General features: G+C 35.9%; 1 protein-coding gene across 1 annotated transcript in view; it reads right to left on the minus strand.

Annotated features, from left to right (window-relative positions):
* The window catches only part of DPYD (dihydropyrimidine dehydrogenase), an 809,439-nt gene that overhangs the window by 745,437 nt on the left and 36,324 nt on the right, over nt 1-27,678 (minus strand). Inside the window, exon 2 of the mRNA XM_060026070.1 lies at nt 25,047-25,157. Within this exon, the coding sequence (XP_059882053.1) occupies nt 25,047-25,157 (111 nt within the window). The remainder of the gene's footprint in view (nt 1-25,046; nt 25,158-27,678) is intronic.

Below are 27,678 nucleotides of genomic sequence, written 5' to 3' on the forward strand. Positions count from 1 at the left end.
ATAGTATTAAATACATATATTAGAAAAGAAGATCTAAAATCAATAACCTAAACTTCCACCTTAGGAAACTAGAAAAAGAAGAGCAAATTAAGCAAAATTAGAGAATGACAGGAATTAATAAAATTGAAAACAAGAAATCAATAAAGAAAATCAATTAAACCAAAAGCTGGTTCTTTCAGGACATCAGTAAAATGGGTAAGACTCTAGCCAAGCTAACTAAGAAAAAAAGACAGAGGGCACAAATTACTAACATCAGAAATCAAAGAGGGGACATCACTACAGATCCTACGTACATGAAAAGGATAATAAAGGAATACTAAAAACAACTCTATGCCCACAAATTTGATGACCTCGATGAAATGGACCAATATCTTGAAAGACATAAGCTGCCAAAACTCACACACAAAGAAACAGACAATCTGAATAGGACTGTATTTATTAACAAAATTGAATCAATAATCAATAACCTTTCAAAACAGAAAGCACTAGGCCCAGAGGGTGAATTCTATCCCCTGGTGAATTCTACCAAACATATAAGGAAGAAATTATACCTATTCACTACAACCTTTTTCAGAGTTATCCTCTGAAGCAGAGAATACTTCCTAACTCATTCTGAGGCCCACATTACCCTAGTACCAAAACAAGACAAAGACATTATTAAAAAAGAAAACTATAGACCAACATTCTCATGAACATAGATGCAAAAATCCTCAACAAAATATTGGCAAATCAAATCCAACAATGTATAATAAGAATTATACATCATGAGCAAGTAGGACTTATTCCAGATATGCAAGTCTGATACAACATTCAAAAATTAATACAATCCATCAACAGGCTAAAATAGAAAAATCACACAATCATATCAATAAATGCAGAAAAAGCATTTGACAAAATCGAATACTCATTCACGATAAAAAAAAAAAAAAAAAACAAACCTCTTGGTAAATTCGAAACAGAGGAGAACTTCCTCAACTGGATAATGGACATCTACAAAAAATCTACAGCCAACATACCTAATGGTGAGAAACTTGTAGCTTTCCCACTAAGATCAGGTGCAAGTCAAAGATATCCCCTCTAAACCACTTCCTCTCACCAGTCCTTTCCAACATCGTAATGAAAGTTCTAGCTAATGAAATAGGAAATAAAAGGTAAACAGATTGGGAAGGAAAGAATAATGCTGTCTTTGTTCACAGATGATATTACTGTCTATGTAGAAAATTGGAAAGAATCTACCAAAACACTCCTGAAAATGATAAGCTATTACAGCAAGCTTGCAGAACACAAGGTTAATAAACAAAAGTCAACTGCTTTCCTCTATACTTGAACAAAGGGAATTTGAAATTAAAAACACACTGTCATGGGGCTTCCCTGGTGGCGCAGTGGTTGAGAGTCCGCCTGCCAGCGCAGGGGACACGGGTTCGTGCCCCAGTCCGGGAAGATCCCACATGCCGAGGAGTGGCTGCGCCCGTGAGCCATGGCTGCCGAGCCTGCGCGTCCGGAGACTCTGCTCCGCAACGGGAGAGGCCACAGCAGTGAGAGGCCTGCGTACCGCAAAAAATAAAAAATAAAAAAAATAAAAACACACTGTCAGTTACATTAGCAGCCAAAAAAGTGAAATACTTAGGTATAAATCTAATAAAATATGTACAAGATCTATACAAGGAAAACTACAAAACTCTAATGAATGAAATCAAAGAGGAACTAAACAAATGGAGATAAATAAATGATCCTATATAGAAAGGCTCAATATTGTCAAGGTGTCATTTCTCCTGAACTTAATCTATAGATTAAATGTAATCCAAGTCTAAATCTCAGCAAGTTATTTTATGGATACTGACAAACTGATTCTAAAGTTTATATCAAAAGGCAAAAGACCCCACAACACCCAACACAATATTGGAGAAGAAGAACAAAGTTGGAAGACTGACAGTAACCAATTTCAAGACTTACCATAAAATTACAGTAATCAATACAGTGTGGTACTGCCAAAAAAAAAAAAAGATAAATACATCAATGGTACAGAACAGAGAGCCCAGAAATAGACCCACACAAACTGATCTTTGACAAGAGAGCAAAGGCAATACAATGATGCAAAGACAGTCTTTTCATCAAAGGGTGCTGGTAAAACTGAACATCTACATAAAAAAAAAAAAAATTAAAAAATAATCTAGGCATAGACCTTACACCCTTCACAAAAATTAATTCAAACTAGATCACAGACCTAAATATAAGAAAAACTATAAAACTAGAAGATAACATAGAGAAAACCTAGATGATCCTTGGGTATGGCAATGGCTCTTTAGATACAACACCAAAGGCACTTATGAAGAAATAACTGATAATTTGGACATCATTAAAATTAAAAGCTTCTTCTCTGAAAAGACGATGTCAAGAGAATGGGAAAGCAAGCCTCAGACAGGGAGAAGATATCTGCAAAAGATTTATCTGAGAAAGTACCATTATCCAAAATATAAAAAGAATTCTTAAAACTCACAATGAGAAAGCAAACATCCTGATTCTAAAATGGGCCAAAGATCTTAACAAACACTTCACCAAAGAAGATATATAGATGGCAAATAAGCTTATGAAAAGATGTTCCATATCATATGTCATCATGGAAATGCAAATTAAAACAACAATGAGATACCATACATAACTATTAGAATGACCAAACTATGCAACACCAAATGCTGGCAAGGATGTAGAGCAACAGAAACTCTCATTCATTGCTGGTGGGAATGCAAAATGATACAACCACTTTGGGAGACAATTTAGCAGTTTCTTACAAAACTAAACATACTCTTACCATATGCTCCAGCTATCACACCCCTTGGTATTTACCCAAAGAAGCTGAAAAATTATGTTCACACAAAAACTTGCACATGGATATGTATGGCAGCTTTATTCTTAATTGCCAAAACTTGGAAGCAGCCAAAATGTCCTTAAGTAGATGAATCGATAAATAAACTATGGTACATACAGGCAATGGAATATTACTCAGCACTAAAAAAGAAATTAGCTAGCAAGCCATGAAAAGGCATGCAGGAATCTTAAATGCGTAAAAAAAGTGAAAGAAGCCAATTTGAAAAAGCTACAGGCTGTATGATTCCTACTATATGACATTCTAGAAAAGGCAAAACTAAGGAGACAGTAAAAAGTTCAGTGGTTGCCAGGGGTCTAGGGGAGGAGAACGATGAACAGGCAGAGCACAGAGGATTTTTAAAGCAGTTAAATGTACCACTCTGGTGGGAGATGCTGATAATGGGAGAGGCTATGCATGTTTGGGAATTTTCCATATATGGAAATTTTCTATATATTTTCCATATATGGAAATTTTCTATATATTTTCCATATATGGAAAATTTCTGTACCTTCCCCTCAATTTTGCTATGAACCTAAAAATTCCTATAAAAATCAAAGTCTTCCTTCCAGAGTAAGTCACTGGGAGAACAACAGAAGTTGGAGCAAGAAGGGTAGTGTTGCAGATTGTACAAGACTGTATTTTATCTCGATTGTGATGGGAAGACAACGAGAAGACATGCCGTATTTTATGTTTCAAGATAATAATAATATGGGTTTTTTAAGGTTTTGTTTGTTTGTTTTAAACGTCTGAGGAATAGGGGAAAACAAGGAGACCATATAGGAGAATACCTAAGTTCAATATTGCTTTAAATCTGGGCAAGAGATGGTCACATTGGAGAACCTCTATCTCTCAAACATATATACCCATAATACATTTATTAAAGAACAAATGCCTGCTCCTGTCACTCTGAAACTGATATTGGGTGCTGATACAGTTTTAAACCCTAAAAGGGTTCTAAACCATTTTTAGGGTTTAGAACCCTAAAAGTTCTAAACCATTGAGGCTCCAGAGAACACTTCTCTACATCTTCCATCCTATCTCCTTCAAAAAGAGAGAATAACATGAATAAGTGTGGGTATGTCATTACTGACATATGAGATAAAAACTGCTTTGGAATGAAGGGAGGATTTAAAGGCAGAAGCCGTTAAATAAACAACAGAGAATTAAAGTCCTTCCTTACAGATAGCATAAATTCAATACTTCTTGTATCATTTTCTAGTAGTGCCAAAAGTCCATTGACTTGATTCTTTCCATCTCCTAATTCATAATTCCAGAAACACGTTATTGTAATTGTAGGGAAACAAAATTTGCCACCCCAAAATGTGTTTCTTTGGCTTGAGGATTATTTTAGGCTGATTGCTTTAAAGAAACAAAAGGCTCAGGAAGAGTTTTTAACCTCCTCCTCTTAACGGCCAATTAAAATATTTTATAAAGGGCCTGGTCCAGAAGGAGCACTATCACCAGAGATATCCACAAAGAACACGAGCTCAGTGTGGCCCAGGGCCTGGAAAGGAATGTGTTTTTCCCCCCCACCACAATCCTTACAAAATCTGCACATGACAGCCAGTGAGTAACTAGTAATATTAAACAATCCATATTACTGTTAATTTGTATGCATATATAGAGCTAGATATAATATGTGAAACATGATTCTTTAGAGTACCATATACATGAAAACTAAAGCTTATATTCAAATTGATTTATTTTTATCAAATACTAATATTTGATAATATTTACAAAAAAGTTCAATATAAATTTCAACTTCAGTTAAATATTTTGATATTTAATAATTATAAATTGTTTTACTTCATTGAATGATTTTGTTTATATTATTTTATTATACCATTTTAATAAATAATGTGAATATTTTAGAAAAAAGTTTTAAATATATGAAAATAGTTTGTAAATGTTTAAATATTTAATTTACATTTTAATGAAATATATTCAAATTGGTATATTTTGAATAAATTCCATTATATTTTAATCCTTTAAAACATTATTACCACTAGAATACAAATTATATGGCATCTTCAATTATCACAACACAGTTTGTTTCTGCTGAAACAAAGGCAAGAAAAAATAAATTTCATAATATAAATATAGTAATTTTATAAACTACACACGTTTATTTTATTACTCACCTAAGCATCACCAGCCCACCAACAGAACAGCCATGTATAAAAACCATATTTTTCAACTTTATCATGAACATGTATTTGTTAAAGTTGGGTGCTAGAATATAATTTTTTAACACTTTTTTGTCTTGCATTATAGCTTGTAAATATTCAAATATATGAGATGTGGGCCTCTACTTGTATTCTTGCCTGAGCCAAACAAATGTCCAGGCCAGGGTAACAGCCAGAAGACCAGGTATGGTTGTGCAGTTGTACACATAATTCTAAGAGAAACCATACCCACAGATCACAATACAGATGAAGCTCCCATGAGGTGGAGAAGGTGAGAAGTTGTCTTTTCTGTATATATTTTGAAGGTAGAGCTAATTTATTAACAGACTAGATATGATGTGTGGAGAAAATAAGAAATCAAGATTCAATATTTTTGGCCAGGGGAATTAAGTGGATAAAGTTATCTTTTACTGAGACTTATCTGGCTATTAAAAAGAAAAAAGTTTAGGTAACTGTTAAAAAAAACAGCTCCCGACACTTTCTATGTATTTTCTCTTAAGAGGAATGACAGAACAATAATACCTACCATAGAAATACTGCACCAAGGTGGTAAGATAAATGTCAAGTGTTTTGAGTTCCTTGGAGGAAAATATTCTATAAATGCAAACTGGAACTGCTATCTTGATATTATTTATGATAGTTTTAAAATGATTTCTTGAGTATATATTCTGTCTAGATTCTTTTCTGATGCCAACACTGTGTTAACAGTTCCAATGAAAGACTCAAATACAAGGCAAATCTCAGAAAATTTTTTTATTTTGTCAACATTACTGTTTTCAGCACTTCAGCACTGTTTTCAGCATTACTGAATTTTACTGATCTTTCACATGTAGCTTTCTAGATGTTTATTCCCATTATTAAAATATCTGTTTCTATTTTTTAATTAATAATAAAATATTTTTATTTTTCTTAAATTTACTGCCCTTACAACAGTACAATAATATTATTGCTTTGAGACAATTTTCTGTCAGATATATCAAGCTGCTGAGTATAATTAGATCACTCTTTTGAAAATTAGTTTCTTTGGAAAACTTGATTTGAATTTTGGGCAAACCCAGTAAAACTTGCCTAATGATATATTGGTAATGAAAACAACTAAAAAAAGGTGGTAAATGTAACAACTGTTCCTATCTTGTTTCAGTTCAGTACAAAAATATTCCAAACATTTACTTTCTTCTTGCAAAAACATAAACATATTTTTATATATTCTGAAGTGTGCTAGGACTTGCAGATGTCCAGTTTCATCCCTAGGTGTTAATAGTTTACTTACTAGCTACATAACCTGGACAAGGAACTTAACATCTCTAATTCTCAGTTCCCTCACCTTTAAATAGGAATAACGCTAGCACTTACATCACTGAATTATTGTGAAAATTAAGTAGGTGTTGTTTAATTTCTTCTTCTAAAAGGGTGCATAGTAAGAATATACATTTAAAGGCCTTCATATGCTGGTCCGTATTATCCTGTCTATTCTGGTAATACTATAGTTATCTGCAGTTCATTGAAAACATGTCACTGCTTTATAAATCTATGAGGCTACACATGCTGTTCTTCTGCTTGTATTGCTTCCTTTTCCCCTTCTCTTTCCTGCCTGGTTAAAGGCCTGCTGTATCTTCAAGATTCAAATGACCCATAATCTTCTCCAGTTATTCCTCGTATTCCCTCCTGGCAAAGGTAACTTCTTTAATTATCCAGTTATTTATTTCTCAAATATTTATAGAATGTCCAATATTATCCAATGTTCTAGAATTTTTCTATGCTTTAGAATATCTATTCAAGATTTATCTTAAAAATATAATTGTTTTTATTTTGACCTTTACTCTTCAACTTTCTACCATTGGTCCAAACCCAGTTTGTTGAATGAATGATAAGAAGACTGAAATGCCACCATTTCTATTTATTTCTGTTTGAGGGATTAAATATTTGTTCAATTGATTCATAATATTTCCCACTCAAAAGATTAAAACTAGGTTACTATGATGACATTCATCACAAAGCAAGCAATGTTTCAGGGCTGGACAAAATATACTATGAACTGTTTTTCCAAGAAGGTATAAGATAAATGCAGTAAAAAGGAATAATGCTTTTATAGGGGAGATAAGTAAGGTGTTCAAAAGAACACTTTCAGTGAAAAAATTACAACCTATTATATTTAATCTAACAAAGCTTAGTATACATCTGATAAAGCCTAAACCTTGCATCGCAGATAACTTGTCCAATATATACCCGAAGTTTGAGGCTTGATAAGTTCTTTCAGCCTTTTTCTGGGTTGGAGTGAAGTTATCTTCTCTTCCACTTTTTTTTTTTTTTCGCCTCTGCCTAGAAGCCATTCCGGTACAGCCAGAACCACAGAACGTGTAACATTACCAGTAATTAGCAAGAAGTGACTTTACCACTGAATGTCAATAATAAGAGAAAAAATCAGCAACAGTGATAGCAAAATCTATCAAGGATGAATATAATAGCTAGCAATCGTTGAGTGCCTACTATATGCCAGGCACTATGCCAGCTGGGAGAACAATGGGCCAAGATGGCACCATAGCTGGTATTTCCCACCGTACATCAGTGCTACATTCCATTGATGTCTGTTTCTCCCTAATACGAATATGGATACCTTCTTGTATCCCTATTATGGTACTCAATATGTATTTAATGAATGATGGATGGCATTTTATTTAATTTTTTCATCCCTTTCCAACAAAGAGTGTTGTTCATTCTTCCTAAATAATTTTCACAATATCTGAAGAATCTTTAATCTCTTTCTCTTTATTCCCATAACTCCCACCTTTATTGATGTACCTAACTAAAAAGTAAGTTCCAAATTAACATTCTAAGGATTACTCATTAATTTTAAAACATTACTTTTATGATGGTAGTATCTTAGTCCAAATCATGAGTTTATTGCCCTAAGAAAAACATCCAAATCCCTAAAGTGTACTTAATTTTTTTTCACAAGCTCAATCCAGTCTTCTTTTCTAGACATTTTCACCTCCACCCTTCCTTCCAAAACTCTTCTTCTATTGCTCTCAGGCATGAATCCCTTCTGGAGCCTGAATTATCTACTGGATTTTTGCCTCCCAAACATACGCTGCATATTCCACATTCAAAAATCTGTTCTCCTTGATGGACCTCCTGGCCCTCTTCCTTTTACTCACTCTTTTAAATCCTCCCCTACTAAACCAAAATATGGCAAGAACCCAAATATGCTAGAAAAGTTATTCCAAATATGTGCAAGAAAAACCACCACACTGTCAAACTTTCTTAGGCAGAGCTGTGGGGAAATGATTTGGGTAGATTACTTGTTGATTTGCAGCTTACAAAGCTGCTGGCTTTGAAGCCAGAGAGTATAACTTTAAAAAGAAGGCATATAGATATAGATTTAGAGATAAAGAGAGATAGATAGGTTAATATAGAGGTACAGAGATAGATTCCAATTCTCAAAACACATGAGAGGCAATTTAAAATGAAACATAATAAACCTAAAAGCAAATGGATAGAAAATGGATAGGATGAACTAATAGATAATAAGGGCAAAGGTATACCATAAATACTATCTGTATTCTTACTGGAGCTCAGGGAGGAAAAAATAGAAGTAATCCAAAATAACCAACTACAATTACTTCATGTAACATGGAAATAAACTAAGAATACTACATCTGTATACATTTTGTCTCTTATAGAATAAGGAACACTGAGAGAGTTTATGATAAAGGGTCTATTTAATCATGAAAATCATATGGTTATATCAACCTGGATTTGTTTACCAAATACCCAAATGGATGAAGCGGGTCAACTGTATGGTGATGAGTGGTAACTAGACCTTTGGTGGTGATCACTTTGTAGTGTATAAAGATGTAGAACTATAATGTTGTACACCTGAAACTTATATAATGTTACATACCAATTTTACCTCAATTTTTTAAAAGTATATGACATTTGAAAAAAAATCACACTTAGGATAAATAAATGTAGTATCAGTTTACTCAATTTTTACCATCTGTAAATTATGACAAGATGTAAGAAATCCTAGATAAATGTCTTATCATCTAAACCTGAGACATTCCCCATATGCACATAAAAATAAAATAATAAAATAACACACCATTTAGTGAGCATTTACCATGTGCTAAGCTTTGTATTATACCCTTTTAAAATTCATTAGTTTATTTACTCCTCAAAATAATTTAATTAGATTGCTATAATTATTAGTATTTCCATTTTTTATTGAAGGAAACTAGAGCTAGCTGATAGAAGTGAAGAATAGTACCCAAGGTCAAGTTAGTAAATGCTGAGACATAATTTGTACCCAGGCAGTCTGTCTCTAAGTGGGAGCTAATTACATTACACTCTACTGCTTCACCCAACACATACAATTTAACTATCTTTGCCCCTTACTCTGTTTTTCTTTTCCTACTTAATATAATTTTCATATATTCCCTAAAACTAAAACACCCTTTTCTAAGTCATTAGAATTTGATATATACCACTGTGCTCCTTAGGATTTTTTGGTTGTCTATACCTAAAATCTGCTTTAGGTAGTTTAAGCCAAAAAAAGAAGACTATATTTGGATACAAGAGTATCTCACAAAACACAAAACTGCAAAACTCCCCTGATGAAAAGCCATGAGTAACCCAGGCAGCCTTTTTATCTACATCTGCCTCAATCTTCTCTCTCTTTAGACTGGCTTTTTCTGCTTTTAATATAATTGGCAGGTGGAAAATGGCCACCCCACAACAACCAGGTTTCATTTTTTTTTCTACTGAAACAACCTAGAATGAAATGTTATCTCTTGTCCCAGATGTCTAAGACAGAATCTGCTTTTCCTGGGTTGGGTGAGTTTTCTCAATCAGATTCAGAATCTGACCCTAGAATTGGGGTCACAGTCAGATGGTGCAAGTATAGTTTCAACGGCCCACACCTATGCATCTGTGAATTGGGGGGCAGATACCCTCAAAAGCATACACCACAGTCATATTTATTCCAGAATTTATGATAAATATTTGCCTCTTGTAGAAGAGAATCCTATAACTAAGGAACATAAAAACTATAGGGAACTCAATCCTAAGAGGTTGTACATGAAGGCAATCAGAGTATGCTATCCCAAAATATGCTACTTTATTCAATTTTTAAAGATTATTTTGAGCTGAAGGCAATTAAGAAAAAACAAGTGCAGAAAGAGCTCTTTGCCCTCCACTATCTGTCTAAAAGCAGGACATAAACTCCCCTTCCTGAATGCGTTCCTCCTCCCTTCTCCTGAAGAACAACCCTTATCACTGGAGACAGAAAGTTGACACAAAGATGCAAAAACAAACCTTACTAAAATAAGTCCTATCAGCCATTAGTTTCCCCCATATACTTACCTTCCCACAATTAACCACCCCTAGAAGTCAAATCCGTTTTCCTTTGGTCACTTCTCTACAATATACTGCCCTTTGTTAAAATGATATATAAGCCCATGAGTCTAACTGCTTCTTTGAGTCTTCACTTCTTATCTATGAAAGCCTTCATGGACATAAACTGTTAACATCAAATAAAATGTGTACACCTTTTCTTCTATTAATGTTTTTTGCCAGTTTAATTTCATAGACCTCATATATTGAACATAAGAAGAAAATTTTTTTTCTCTTTTACATAAATTATAAATATGGATAGATAGATGATAGATAGATAGCTATAGAAATATACAGATATTTAGAGCTACATCTTCAAATGCTGATGTTGAAGTGTTAACCACTGATCCAATCTGCAAATCTTGAATAGATACTAATGTTTTCAGGATCAATCCTATGCAATGTTCTGGAGAATAGGTTAGTAAAATCTAAATAGATATTAGAAATTCTGAGAGACTAAAAAAGGAAATATTCCATTCTGTCTTATTAAAGACTACTGAAGCGAAGTATAACCATGCATAGGATATAACACAATTTTTGTTTTTGTTGTTATTAAAGCAACTCAAAAGAAGTAACACTAAAATACCCTGGTCTAAAGAAAACAAAAAAATGCAATGCAGTTAGGATGTTCCGATCTTGACTGAGTTATATAAAACTCCAAATAAACTTCCATAATGGAGGACTATGAAAGCAGAGTTTCACATCTCTGCTCATAGTCAATTGTAAGTGTGTGACTAGAGGAGGATCTTTTTCAAGCTATTTCTCTATAGTCCCTGATACCCAGAGTGCATGCAATATTAATGTTCTAGCTTGAGTATACAGCATACACCAAATCCTCACTAAAAGAAAAGCTCCTCAATTCTTAATCATTTCAATAGGCTCTAATGTAATATTTCCTACATTGGAAATCACTGCACTTTATTTAAGGAAATCAGTTTGGCCGAGTGAGCTCTGTGGAGTGCAGCCTGCACAGACGTCAGTTCAAAGGATCAGATGTCAAAGTGCTCCCTCTAATGTCCCTTAATCATCACTCTGATTAGCGCTTGAATAGGACTGTGATTAAAAACGTTGCTGCCATTGTCTACCTATTCAGGCGCCTAGCATTCTACGTGGGTTCCACCGATTAGTGTTTGAATAGGGGAGCGATTAGAAAGACAGCTGCCATTGTATGCCCATTCAGAAAACAGCAAAACTCGCATATTTATTTGTTATGAGCACCAAATAAATGTTTTGCAAAGGTAAAATATACCATTAGGCTCTAAAGACAATTTAGCTGATTTCTTTAGTTCAGAGCACTCTATTTTCCCATATGCAAAGTTATTTCTTATTTGCAAATACAGTAATATGCTTCATTAATATCTTTTAAAATATACATATCCTGTTTTTATAGACATAGTCTTAACACATCTGCTTTATTATATACTACTTATTGACCTACAATACATCATATAATTCCAGTTTAGTATTTATGACTATGCAAAGAATTTCTATATAAACAAACCAAATCAGTTTGGTTTCAGATCTTTTGGATTCCCTTCTCAATATTCCTGGACTAATATGTAATCTATATGAACAACTTCTCCAAAGAGAAACTTCCTTGTCAAATGGTTAGAGGAAATGTTTCACTCTCGGCCATTTTAAGGGAAGAGAAACATTTCAGGTTAGCACTTAGTTCCCTACAGGGGCTCACACAACAGAGCATCGGCCAGGGCGAAATCCCCATGACAACGAAGAGCTATAGACTGGTGAAACTGGGCAGGACCAAGGTGTCATGATGAAGCTTTTTGGAGAGTGCAAAATATGGTAAAAAAAAATTCACAGGAAGATAATTCATTCCAACTTCATGGATATATTAGGCAGTGCTCAGAAAATCTGGTACCTCCGTTCTTTCTCTCTCTCTCGCTCTCTCTCTCTCTCTCTCCCTCTCTCTCTCTCTCTCTCTCTCTCTCTCTCTCACACACACACACACACACACACACACAACTTGCTGCTAAGAAATTTCTCGGCAATACAGGAAATGTCTGCTCTGTTTTCCATTACCGTCCTTAATATCTTCCTGTTTATTACCCTTCCACATTCTTCCCATATTTAGTTACTTTGTTCTGTATCCACTATCATTATGGATCTACATACGTAGTAACAGAAACAGATCTGGGAGCATCAACCCATCAATGCTACACAATGACAGTTATAGAGGATTATATATATGCCAGGAAGTGTTTTAAAGTGTATAGGAAGTGTATATAGTATACAAATTGACTCATTTAATCCTAACAACAACTATATCAGGTAGATGCTGTTATTACCCTCATTTTACAGAAGAGGAAATGGAGGCAGGAAGAGATTAAGGAATTTACTCAAGGGCACATAGGTAGTAAATGGCAGAACCAATAATTGAACCCAATTAGTTTATCTCTGTAACTCACTCTTAAACCAACCTTTCTGCTGATAGGTCATCCCTTCAGGTTCCACTGTCTTCTTTCATAAAAAGCCAACCTCAAAGATAAGGCAGCTAGCTTTAAAGGGAAAGATTTCTTTCTTTTGCTAATAAAGCTAACTGAAACACACCTTACTCAGAGGAAAGTTTTTTCCAGTTCCATTTAAACCCTGACTAGATAACTACACTCCATTCTAATTAACAATAAAGTTGGTTAAAAAAAAAAACAACCAGAACTGCCACTTAACTACTATAAAATTTCACTCCCACTTAACTATTATAAAATTTCAAACTAAAGAAGAGCAAAATAAAAGTAACAGAGCTGATGGCTGACAATTACAAATGAGTTTAATTTGTGCGTCACATGGACGTGGAGAAAGTTGTGATCAGTCTGAAATAAATAATTAAAGCAAAGCTTTCTTGTAACAGCCTCAGGAAATCAAGAGTTAACACTTTTCTTCTTTTTAGCCAATTAGCATTTTATTACATATTTTGCCTGGAGAATAAATCTCTGACAATACTATTCTAATTCTATGTGTGCAATAAAGTGCCAAGGAAACACATACTTTCAAAGACAGAACCTAATATATGGCAAAATTCCAAATTCTAGCAGGTAGCAGAGTGTGCTTTCTTAATGAGATGGTATGCACTTCTCTCAATGAAAGAACTTTTCAATAAATGTTATTATTAATATCATTACTGTTATTGTTACTTGTACTACTCCCCTCTGATCTCTTCTGTCTCATCACTTGGTACTTCCCCCCATATTCTACACAGCCATGCAGCACTAAAATTGTTAAAGTATCAATATCGTTAGTTCAATATCCTCCCTCATCTTAGGTGTCTGCAATATATAGTCTGTACTCTGGTGGGATCCTTCTTCTTCTTTCCTTCCTTCATCTACATTTTCAACTTAAATTCTGTTTTCTCAGAGAGAAAACAGAATTTTCTGTTTTCTAACGCTAAATCCTGAGACTAGGTTACATACTTCAAGTCCCATGGATGGCAATACTCACAACACTTGGTTGTGAATGAGTTTAATGCCTGTTCGAATGACTGTAAGCTGTCAGGGCAGGAAAAGCATCTGTCCCTTTCCCCACTTTTCACAGTGGTTGGCAGATATTTGGCCTTCCATTAATATTTGGTAATTAATTAAACTGTACAACTCAGATTTCAAGCAAATATACTATGAATATTAGTAAAATAATTTATCTATAGTAGTGTTGAGGCAGGAGGTAGATGGGCCCCCCCCCTAGGGTAAGCAATTGGAGTTTGTCCCCTGTGGATACTCCAAGATGAGAATAGCATGACAAATCGAGAGAAGAGGCTGGGCCCTGCCCAGATAGAAGATAAGAGACCATATATTTCTCACTCTCGAAGTCAAGGAGACCTTCCCGACCAGAAGCTCCTTGGATGTCAAAAGGGGAGTTATGCCAAGCTACCCATAGGTCTCTTCGGTGGAATCCATCTTGGCTGAGAGATGCGTGCACACACGGAAGGATCCTGAGATATACCAAATATGGACTCTGAGCCAGGCAAATCAAAATGATTGGCCAAAGGAAACCTGGAAGAAATGCCCAGAAAAGCGATTTAAACTACCACAAGGGCGCAACCCTCTCTCTGTGTCCGCCCATGTGTCTATCCACACGTACTGTACTCTTTTTTCTCCTAATAAACACTTCACTTGTTTCACTACTTTCCGTTTTTGTGGGAATTCTTTTCTGCAAAGCCAAAGGGCCAGGGCCTTGTCACTGACCACTGGTCTAGTGGCTAGAATTCGGTGCTCTCACTGCCATGACCCAATCTTAATCTCTGGCCAGGATCAGAAACCCTGCTTCTAGTCACTGCAGACCGAGGCCAACCAAGATCAGTGTTGTATAAATATGGAAAAATGTGATGCAATGTATTAATTATCTAAGAGAGGTCAATGCTATAAAAAGTACCTTATTTCTAGCCATTGGATCAATGCCCAAAAATGTTCAAAAGATGCTCTTTGGAGTTCATAATTCATATATAGACAATGGAAACCAATCAATGATTTCATATTTTAATTACAGATTCAGAGTATACTTTGTATTCTTAAAGAAATTGAGATTGCCCAAAATTCTTTAGAAATTTGTAACTAGACTTTAAGACTTCTACCAAAAATGCCCTTCCCGTAAGTAGTATGCTACTATAGTAAAATAAATACTGGTTATGTGTCAAAATTCATACGACTGAAGACTCCATCCCAATTTCAAAATTACAAGGTTTACATATGTCTAAATGACCGTGCAGCAAGAGTTTAGGCTCAGAATCCCTGTTCTTCTTAAAGTTGTATATTCTGACAACAGGATTTTTAGGTAGTCACATTTCACAGTACATTTTAACTCTGTAAAATTTTCCCTCTGCTGAACTTTTAAACTTGCATTTTCTTTAAAGGATTAGTTTTTTCTAGTTTATGTCTATCTTAACACACACATAAAGTTAATTACTAAATTTATACAGTAATAACTTCTAACCTTTGTTAGAAGTATGGAAGAGATGATCCAATAAAGATCACTTAAAATACACCTATTTAAAAATAAACTTATTTTTCGAATCCATTACAATGTTCTCAACAAATGCAGCAGGATAACTGTTCTTAATAGAAATGGTAAAACCATACCAGATTAATGATTCCAAAAAATCCGATAATATATGCAGTAGCATTACTGGGAAATTAATGTAAGGACCAGGGAAGCCCACCCAGTGAGCCAGCTAGGATTTCTGGGGCCACCTGTGCCATCCAAATCCATTTGAGTCCCTGCTGCAGGTTGGCAGTTGTTACCCAAGTTTAAACACTCATGGGGACATTGCTGGGTCCCAAGGCATGCTGGTACCTCCGGCACAGTGCAAGCCTTTGGTTGGCAGCAGTTTTCAGGGTCAGTACTATGGTGATGTAAGTGAGGTGTCCATGTCACAAAATTTAAGGAGACACTCACTCTCAAGAGTCCTGCAAGTACTATCTCAGCTTCCCAACACAGGGTTCTGAATGGCTTTGCCTGGCCTAGCCCTTCTTTCTTAGTCTCTCCAACCCAAAGTAGGAACTTACCCTACCCTAACTTCCCACCCCAACAGACCTCATTTGATACTCTGCTGGATGAAGGATGGGAGATAATCACCGATTCTGTTAAATTCAAAATCAGACTTTGTGGGATACGAGATGTTTTACTGTAATTTTTGTCTCCTTCCTCCTAAAGTTTACACATGTTAGGCAGCTAGGCCACTGGTTTTCATTTCTTAAAGAGAAGAATGTAAGTGCAGAAAGCAGCGACACAGAGATTTTCTGTGAGACTTCGGATTTCAGAAGTCAAGTTTTCAAGGAAACTGGAAGAACTTGGGTGATTGACAGTGTGGATTTAGGAGGATATGTGTGATGAGTTAAAAGCAAATTTTTTCCTTCACTCTTACCTTCCCATCTAAACTATATAAATATTTTAAGAATGGAAAAACAAAATGAGGATCAAAAGGAAAGGGAAGGGTCCAGGAATAATGGTCGATCCAGAGAAAGAAGCTCAGTTCCTCAGGCTGGATACAGGGGGAATGACAAACCCTAGCCAGGTGCGTGGAAATCATGAGCTTGGAGAACCTGTCACCCACTAACTAGATGAAGCCCTGGGAAAAGGTGACTAAACCGTGAAGTTCCCCAAGCCCCTGTGTTGAGAAGGACGTTAGAATGATTGTCATGTGTTCGAGAGTGACTTCAAAGTAGAAGAGAGGTGAGGGACAGGAAGGGACCCGGTGAATGGGAATGAAGGATGACTCCACATTCCCCGTGATGGTTATTAGAAGAAAGATGTCATGAAGAATCAGCAGGGCTCAGCTCACCTATCACACTTGCCACCAAATCCCCAGAAACTCATATATTAGCTCAGAGAAATAAGGGGGAGTGGGGGGACAAACAAGGAAAAGAGAATTCTGAAAGTGACAGTGACTAAACTTCTACTCTTAGAGAAGTTCAAACTAAAAATTAAGTTCAGTTATAGGAAAATAAAGGAGGTTTTATTTCCTGCATGCCTGAGTTTCTAGTCTGATATTTGTATTAGGTATACAAACCATGTATTTTTCAACTATTGAAGAAGGCATTAAGTTGTAAAGAATCTTGGTTTTGGTTACTTTTTTTAATTCCAGAAACTCCTTCAGGCATTGAGTCTATTTTTGGAAGAAAGCTATTGTCAGCAATCAGGAAAGCAAGCTCAAGCCTGAGAAGCTGTTTTAAACTATGGTGTAAGAAGAGGCCAGTGCAGAATAGGATTGCTTTCTTACTGTGACTCTGGTCAAAAGCTCATTTAATTTTGGAGCTTAAAAATAAAAATTCATATTGTGAATTTGATATGTACCAATATTGGGACCTGCATTCTATGTCAAGTTTAACAGAGCCAAGTAGCTGGGGATCCAAGCTTCCACCTTCCCTTTCTGAATGAGACTGGTTGACTAATAACTTTATTAACTACGTGGATTTCATCTCTTAATAGTCATGTAAAATTGAGAGGGAAAAATGGACTCAGCAGATAAGGCAAGCTAGAAGGATAATTTCCAAAGTACAAAAAATAGCCCCATTCGGTAATCAGGTATTAGAGGAAAAGCACACTGATCTCTCCTTCTTTGTAGGAACTCTCCCACTACGCTCCTCTGGTTCTCATCTCACCCATCATAGCACTTCTTGGCTAAATTCTCATCTCTGCCTGCCCTTGCCTGGTGCTCAGTGCCAAGCTGAGCCACAATGGAGCCTGAGGCAAAAGGAAAGAAGTGTGCTTCCATATACACATTTTATATATTTTTTGTATTATTTATATATTTTGTATGATTTTTGTATTATTTACCTTGATTATTGAGTCTTTTGGTGCCTCCTTTACACTCTTCACCTGAGGCCTGTGTCTAACTCCCCTCTCCCTAATCCCTGCCCAAAGTCTAACCTCCATATTCTTCCCACTCCACACACCCTTCCTGGGTAACTCTGCCCACAGGCCTTTAATTACCCACATATATTCTGATTACTCAAAACTCTTCATCTGCATTCCTGACCCCGTTACTGAGCTTCAACCTTTAAACTAAACAGGATGACCCACAGGTACAAGAAAGTCAAAAGATCCCAAACTGAATTCACGATTTCTCTCAATTTATCGTATGAACAATTAAGTGTACACATAAAGTCAACTCCCAAGTCATATTTATTTTACCTCCCTGTTATGGACTAAATGTTTGTGTCCATCAAAGTTCACATGCTGAAATCCTAACTCTCACTGTAATGGTATTAGGAGGTGGGGCCTTTGTGAGGCTTTTAGGTTATGAGGGTGGAGCCCTCATGAATGGGATTAGTGCTTATAAAAGAGGCTCCAGAGAGCTCTCTCATCCCTTCTGCCACGTGAGGGCACAGCAAAAAGCCATCTATGAATGAGGAAGCAGGCCCTCACCAGATACTAAATCTTCCGGTGCCTCGATCTTGGACTTCCCAGCCTCCAAAAGTATAAGAAATAAATGTTTGTTGTTTAAGCCACCCAGTCTGTGATATTTTTGTTATAGCAGCCCAAACAGACTAAGACACCTCCTATATATTCAAGCTTATCCTCTCTCCTACATGCTCCCCGCCCCTGGTCTCCATGATTTGTCTTCCAGCCTTGCACATCAGTCCCAGAGACCTGGCCTCCCATCTTTCTCGTTGAACCCATCTTCTACACTGAAAGTTAGACTGATTCCTCTCAAGACAAATCTGACCAACTCATACTGATAATTAAAATTCCTCCAGGGTTCGTCCTTTGAAAGAGGACTATATTTTGATATTTCTGTCTTCTTCTAAAGAATGTGAGACCTTCTTGGCAGGGTCTATATCATGTTCATTTTTATTCCAGAGTGCTAAGCAGCACAATGCCTGGCCCATTGTAAACAGGCAATAAATGTAGAAACAAAGTAGTGACTAAGATGGTGAAGCTCACCCAGGGAAAAAATAAATGATTACCAAAACCTACATATTACTTACTAGAAGAAAAAAGTTCAGTGATTTATTTTTATTTACTTATTTTAAATAGTCTACTTAAAGAGCTCTGGTACCAGACTGCATGGATTCAGCCTCTAGTTCTACCATTTAGTTGTGGACCCTTAGACAGGTTTCTTAAGCTTCCCTCATCTGTGAATGGAGATAAAATATAACACCTCACCAGGGTGGTTCTGAGGCTAAAAAGAGTCACTTCATAGAAAGCACTTTGAAATATACCTGCAGTCAGCAAATTCTTAATATACATTATGGTTTATTTTTATTTGTATTATTTTACTTTGAGCACCTACTACGTGCCATGTGTTTAAAACAAATTAGCTAAAATTCTCAAAACATGTCAAATAATTGGTTGTCTTTAATTGCCTTTCCTTTTTATTTTCACCCAGGGTAAGTTTTCTGATTTGTAACATTTTCTGCTCTTTAAAAACTGCTAACGGAAAATGAGCACAAAATATTTATGTAATTAAAACAGTTCAACATTTTCAAAAATGGCAAAAATAAACAGCAGTTATAGAACACCTGCTTAAAAGATACTGGAAATAACTGTTTCGTGCTTCATTAACCAGTAAAAACACATTTGCCAGTTTAAATTCCCTACTGAATTCAGAATTTCTAATTATTACTAGAATAGTATTAACTTGGCAAGGAAAGAAATTCCTGGGTAAAAAATTTCAGAATTGCCATTCTTAGGGTACTTCTACAGGCCAAAACAGATGCCTATTTTCTAAAAAGCCTATAAACAAATATTTGTTTATTAAAACTAAATGTGATTTAATTTAATAGACAATTTTAGACTACTTATTTTGCATATTTTATTCACCTTTGAGTGGCATTCAATACAGTGCCTAACATACAGTTGCTTCAAGGACCAAAGTGGAAAGAGAGACAGAGAGGACTCTACCCAAATAAACCCAAACCACAGCCCCAATGCAGATATGCTAAGAATGATAAAGCAGTAATTATCTGAGTCAAACCAAAACAGAGAATTGTAAAGCCAAAAGCAAAATCATTAGAAAATAAAACAAAATAAACACGAATAAATAAAGCCTTTCTATTTGGTAGTTGGGGAGTTGGTTCAAAACGAGCTCTTTGGCTGCCTTCAGAAATGATGTAAGATTACTGGTCACAAATGTGACCACCACTACAATCTACATTTTCCTTAACTTTAACGTATCTATTTTCTAATCATCTTATTCGTGTTTTTTAAGGAGGCCAGGTAATACACTGGATAGGACACACTAGATTCAGATAACCAGAATTCTAGACACGGCTCCAACACTAAGTAATTTCAATGAGTTTAAGCAAATAATTTAACATTTTCAGCATAGTCAGTAAAATGAGGAAACAGATCAGTATAATGAGGAAACAAATCTGGGTTGTCCATTCACATCATGGCAAAAATCAAATGCAATATGCAAAGGGACTCTGGAAACTGTATATAGCACTATACAAGAAAACATGTGATCCTTATGTCTAGTATGTAAGGACTATGTAAAAGAGGGGTCATATTCATTCAACAGATCTTTAGTGAGCACCAAGGGTTCATGAAGCTGGGGACGCAAAGAAGCCAAGAAGTCTAAAGAGAGCTTGGTAGGGTGGCAGGTTAGAGTTTTAAATAGGGTGGCTGGAGAAGCCCTTGTTGAGGTGACAACTGTACAAAGGAAATTATGCAAACTCCAAGTAAGCTAGAAAACCACTGAAAGATTCTGAGCACAGGAATATTAAAAGGATTTCTCCAATGAATTATTATGAAGAGACTCTACCAGGAAAGGGCATAAGCATGGAAACCATTACAAAGCAACTGAAATAAACCAGATGAAAGATAATGATGATGGCTTAGAAAGGTTGGTAGTGGTAGAAGTGGTGAGAAATAATCAGATTCTAGATATATTTGAAGCCAAAAGGATCTTCTACTTAGGTATGGAAGGTGAGAGAAATAACAAAATCAAGGACTCAGTATTTTGCTCTCAGAGAAAGGGTGGATGGACATGACTCCAGGAATAATACATTTTGGAGGTAAGATCATAATTTGGATTTTCAGTATGTGTACGCTGAAATGGCGATTAGACATTCAAGTGGAGGTATTCATTAGGCATTTTGTTATAGAGGACTAGAATTTAAGAAAGTGGTCCAGGCAAGAGATATAAATGCAGGAGCCATCTGTCTATACATGGTATTTAAAATGAGGAGACAAAATGTGATCACCAACTTAAGTGAGTCTCTAAAGAAAGAAAGAAAGATCTGAGCCCTGGGCACTCTGATATTTAAGGGTGAGAAGATGAGGAATAACCAACAAATACGCTGAGTGAGAAGGAGATACCAATAAGGAAAGAAGAACACCAGGGAGTCTAATGTCCTGGAAGTCAAGTGAAAAAAATATTTCAGGAAGAAGAGAGTGACTGCCTATGTCAAGTACTGCTGATACAGGCCACAATTTGCTCTTAATTTAGCAATTTAAAGTTCGTTTTCCCTAAAAGCAAAATTTGAGACAGGGATTTGGGTTCACGTGATTATGGAGTGAGTGTTCTTCAGGAAATACCAATACAAGAGGGGTGAAGCAGGGTAGGGAAAAAAAAAAAAATGCTGAGCAAGCATTTGTCAGTGATAGTGTCTTGTCTTAGTCAAAGCTACAGGGCAAGGATCTGGAGCACAACTGCCCATAGGAGCTGTCCTTACCTTGAGGCAAGCAGGCTGGCTTCTTCTAAGATACTGTCTTTCTTTTTAGTTCTCAGAAGGTTAATTATGATACGTCTTGCTATGGATTCCTTTGTGTTTCACAGAGGCTTTTGAATCTGTAGATTTACGTCTCTTGTTAAATTTGGGAAGTTTTTAGCTATTATTTCCTTTTGGGGTATTTTTCAGCCTCACCCCGTTTCTTCTCTTCTTGATAGGGGTAGAAGTTCAGTGGTCTCACCACTGACACCACAGAGGGTGACTGGGGTTGTGGGCTGCATTGGTTACCGGCTAGCTAGTGGGTATGAAAGTCCTGACTCCCTACTCTTTCACCCAGCAGAAGGATTGGAGCATCTCATCCTCTCATCATAAGATGGAAGTCTAGGCTCCCACTCGGCCTTTATGAATGCATCAGGATGAGGTCACAATTTTTTTTGTTGTGTTTGGCTAGATTAAAGCAGTTACTGTCGAAAAGTCTTCTGTTGCTAGACTGTTCCTTTCCTGGTATTTTGGCTAGAGAGAGCAGACTTTGTTGAGATCTGTGTACATGTGTGTGTGTATGTGTGCGTGTGTGTGTGTGTATCAGTTAGCATTTCTGGTTTTCCAATTTCTTCAGCTCCAAGGCAGAAAAAAGAAAACCCAGGGAACTCATCACTGTGTCATGTTTCAGGTCCATATCCCTAGCTGGCTGGCCTTCTCTTCACTTTTCAGAATCTTCTTATGCTTGTTTTACCTATAAGGCTTTTTAGTTTAGATGAGTGATTATAAAACTCAAGTATGAAAACTTATCAATTCAAAATAAATCATATCGTGTGGTGATACTTTTATTCATGCACAAAGAGAATAATAATGAAAAGGAAAAAAATGCATTCTTTAATTACACTGAGGATAACTTTCAACTCTAGCTCCATATTTCCCCTTGGGAATATTATTTCACTGTTCTTTATTAATCCAGTGTATCACATAGAGTTTTCAAAATGGTTTACATCCAGAGCAATAGATCTGCTGTTAGAAATTGAGATTATTTTAACATATATTTAAAGCTTTTATTTTTCCTCTAACACTTGCTCATTATAGAAAATTTGAAATATACAAAAGTGCTAAGAAAACAAATATAATTACTATTAACATTTCATTATTTTTTTCTTTTTTTCTTTGTGAATATGTATATAAGTGTGGTTATGTAAAAGTGCATACAATCATTCTTAAATACAGTGCTGTTTCGTGCCTTGTTCATATAATATAGATTGTAAGTATTTTTTCAGATTATTAATTATTTCAAAAGTAATTTTAATGGTTGCACAATTTACCACTGAATAGATCGGCCCTAATTTACTTAACCATAACCCAATGGTTGGAATTCAGTAGGTTTTTTCCCCCAGATTTTTCTCTACAAATAATGTTGGGATGATCTTCTTTCTATTTAATTATTTACCTACATTCCTAATTCTTTCCTTAGGATAGTTTACTAGGAGATGAATTACTGGGTGTAAGTGTTTGATAATTTAAAGGTATTATTATGGACTGAACTGCATGTATATCCCCTCAAATTAATTTATTGAAGTCCTAACCCCCAGTAACTTAGAATGTAACTGTATTTGGACAAATTTGGAGACAGCCTTTAAAAAGGTAATTAAAATGAGGTCATCAGAGTGGATCTTATCTGAGATATTGGTGTCATTGTAAGAGGAAATTTGGACAAGTACAGAGTGAAGACCATGTGAAGACACAGAGAAAAGACAGCCAGCTGCAATCCAGAGAGAGGCCTCAGAATAAATCGCCCCTGCTGACACCTTGATCTCAGATTCCTAGCCTCCAGAGCACTGAGAAAATAAACTGTTCTTTAGGCCACCCAGTCTGTGGTACTTCGTTATGGCAGCCCTAGCAAACTAACACAGGTATTAACAAATATTGTCAAAGATATTGCCAAAGATACTGTCAAATTGCTTTTCTAGGAATTTGTGCCAATATATATTTAATAGAGAAAAACACTTCTCACTGTATCTTTGCCAATTACAAAAAATAGGATAATATTGGACTGGCCAAAAAGTTTGTCCGAGTTTTCTGTTAACACGTTATGGAAAAACCCGAATGAACTTTTTGGCCAACCCAATATACACCACTCAGTTTACAGGCTAACATTATGGAATGAAAATGCTAATTTTTATAAAATAACAATAACAATAATAATAATAGAGAAAGCCTCTCTTTCTAAATAAACAGTTTAATAATCTATAAAGGGGACCTTAGAGAATTTGTCTAATTTAATCTAATTTATCTGGATCACATTTAAAATGAGAGAGTTAGACTTGATAATCTTTAAAGGCATTCTAAGTTTGAAAATTATGTGATTCTTTTTTCAGTGTCCTTCAATTGTTCACATCATTATACAGGAACATGACTGATAGTTGATCTATTCCTTGATCTAATTTGGACCACATTAGTGTCCTTCCAGAGACCTCTACCAGAAATGTCATAGTAGAATGCAAAGCTCACAGAGCTGGAGCAAGGAAAACTGAATTTCAAATCCAGATCTGCTGGTAAGTGGCTGTGTTATCATCTCAAGTCATGTTGTTTCTCCGTATTTCTATTTCTTTTTTTACTCAAAAAAACTTTGCTGGTTGGTCAGTGACAGAAAGATTAAATATCAGATAAAAACAAATGCACATGAGCACATACCCTCAATTCCTATCCTCAAAGAGTTTATATGTAGGAAAGAAGTACATAAAAATAAATTAAAATCATTGTATTAAATAGAACATATACACAAGGTACCAAAAGAGCTAATGTTAAATAAGCTAATACTATTAACTAGCTCACTAGTTACTTTGAGAAAATTAATTTTGGAGAAATTAATTTCGGGAAATCAGGTAAAAAGGAAATTGCTTTCCCAAACTTAAAGATTTATACCTCCTAAGACAGCATTTTAAAATTGCCTTCAAGGTTGTACTTAATCCTCATTTATGGCCTAACAATCCCAGCCCAGTAATCATTTCATGGGCCCAATTAAATAACATTCTAGCAACCAGATCTCAGATTTTTGCACCTATACCTCACCTGGAACTATGAGATGCTCATATTGAATACCTAATGTTCAAATATTCCCCCAAAGCATATTTTATAACAGTTTGTATACATTAGTATACCCTTGTTCAACTGAATTATATTTATAACTTTGAAACTCTTCTGTATCATTGTGTCATTACAAAATGATTTTAAGAGGTTTTTACAGATTTTTAAGAAAATAAATTTTGGCACCAAACTAAATTTATGATTTTAAACTATTTCAATAGATTTTTAAGCATCAAAATTAAACACACTTTTCAGATTATTCAAATATAAAATATTTAAAATAAGAAAAATATCACAGCTGTACTTTACACATATTTAATTATGTTTCTAACTACGTATAAAATCTGGTCTTACAGTGTGTAGAATGAGATAATTTTCAGCATGAACTCATGTATCAGTGGTACTTACAAAGCAGTTCTTATCAGGATTTCTTTTCCAATGTTTCTTGGCTAATTTCTTGGCCAAAGTGGAATGCAGAGTTGCATGAGATTGTGTTCGAGGATTTAAAGCCAGGATACTCTGAAGACAGTATAAACAAAGTATAAGCATGTGTAAATATGTTGGCATTTTAAAAAATCAAATTTTATTTTAAGATTCCCCACACATACCCCAAAGACATATATTAAAAATGTTGTTTTTCCCTTCTACTATTGTAATTCCACAACAAACTTATCTAAAGTAATCATTTACTAGGTGATATCCCAGCTGACTTTATAAAAATATTTATTAATGATAATATGGAGTTCAAAAACATGTGAAATATAACAAATAACTCTTTAAGATAAATTTTATAATTAGTATTCTTACATGAGAATGCAAATAGAGGCACTTCATTCCAGATTTGATTTAAAGTAGTAATAATACTCTCTACTTTAAGTTTTTAGAGTTTTACCAATTGCTTTCAAACGTATTATTTAATTTAACTTACAAACAGCTACTATTATCCCAAAATCTTGGATGATCAAATAAATTGAGGCTGGTTAAGTAACCTGTTCAAGATCTCACAATTAATATGTGGAAGGGAATGAATCAGAACTCAGTTCTTCTGAGTGTTGGGCTTACATTTGAATTCATCCAAAGATGAAATCTATATATTTTACTGTGACTTTGTGAGGTATAAAGTAGAAGAGAAAACCTTTCTAACCACACATGTAAAGCAGCACCTGAGTAACTGAATAAAAAATGAATTCCAAAGCCCTGTCTTAAGCAATGTTTTAAAACATAACCACTGGGCTTCCCTGGTGGCGCAGTGGTTGTGAGTCTGCCTGTCGATGCAGGGAACACGGGTTCGTGCCCCGGTCTGGGAAGATCCCACATGCCGTGGAGCGGCTAGGTCCGTGAGCCATGGCCGCTGAGCCTGCGCGTCCGGAGCCTGTGCTCCGCAACGGGAGAGGCCACAACAGTGAAAGGCCCACGTACCGCAAAAAAAAAAAAAAAAAAAAAAAAAAAAAAAACATAACCACTAGGAGTCTTCCAGAACAATCACATGAAGACCTCTGCAGATCAACTCCCCAGCAGAACAATATAACTGATAAAAATTAGTAAAATTAAGAAGCCTTTGAAATCTCCAGAAATTGTCGTAAAGCCAAAGAGCAAATGAAGGAACATTTATTCAGGAAAAATCTACTGAAACTTGGTAAGAATGGCGAGGGTGTGTGGCATTCGAAGTGCAGTCTGCCCCCAGCCTCCACGTTCCCAGTTCAGCCTGACAGAAATTCTACCTCAGGTGAGTACAGCCAAGAACACAGAGCTCCCTCCGCCCCCAGCCTCTAGCTGAGGCTGTGGTGTCTCCCAGAGAGAGGCAGGACATTAACATTTCTCATCCCCTCTCCCTACTCTACCAGCTATGCAGCAACTAAATGCCAAAAGTGCAGCTGAGAAGTCAGGAGCTCCTTTGCTTCACCCAGCCCCCACTCATAGAGCAGAGGCTCTACTTCAGAAGCAAACATACCAGTAACAATGGGGTTCTGATCACCATCATCTCAGCTCGCTCATGGTTTAGAGTTAGCAAACCAAGAGAAGCAAACTGAGATCAGAGGTTACCGCCTATACCAGGGCCCTGCTCATAAAAGCAGGAGTGTCACTCTGTGAGAAGCAGGCCACTGTAACCACACCTAGATCTGGAGCTGTGGCTCAGAGATTTTTCCCAGAGAAAGAGGCAGGCCATAAGAACAGACGGCTCTCCCCAGAAGAACTGACTTTATTTGAATTAATACATAGGAAGTTCAAGCCTAAGGGTAGTCTCAAAAACAATAAAGATTTTGATGCCAAACAATTAAGACAAAACTGGTAGCTTCATGAGAGCAATAAAGTAAGGCATAAGGCAGACAGTTTACCAGAAAGAAATAGCTAACAGCTCCTGCAGGGCCACAGCAAGCCGCAAAGACTCACCTGAAAGCTACCCCAGCAAAGGGGCCCAAATTTAACTGAATCACACTGTGGAGCAATTTATATGCCAGGGCATTGTCAAAAACAGCAGAGCAATCAACTAGCAATCAATAGAGACTAAGAGCTGGCTGTGATACCAACAGAGGTGGATAGTTTAACAAAGAGATCCAAAGACAAGACACAGAGTCCCACTAAAACCCCTGTCATCCCAGAGTTACTAGGCACACACCCACGACTTCACCCTACATGAGTGCTATCTGAGGTTCACACCTTGGGGGAAATAGACTTCCCTAAAGTAGTACACCAAATCACTAAACAAATATGCAAACAACAACAAGCCCCCATCCCTGGGGTGGGGGAGAAGGAAATTAGTATCCTGAATTGCTATATTATCTGAAATGTTCAGCTTTTAATAAAAAAAAAATTACAAGACATTCAAAGAAGCAGGATTATGTGATCCATGCAAGAAAAAAAGCAGATAACAGAAATTGCCTTTCAGAGGTTCCAGGTATAAGATTTAAAAAAACTTCAAAGCAGCCATTATAAGGAAGGTATAGTAACAATATCTCATCAAACAGAATATTCATACAGAGATAGAAATTATTTTTAAAATTATGGAGATAATAAACTACAATAACTGAAATGAAAAATT

Source organism: Delphinus delphis, chromosome 1 (assembly GCF_949987515.2).
Source record: "Delphinus delphis chromosome 1, mDelDel1.2, whole genome shotgun sequence".
Taxonomy (NCBI): Eukaryota; Metazoa; Chordata; class Mammalia; order Artiodactyla; family Delphinidae; genus Delphinus; species Delphinus delphis.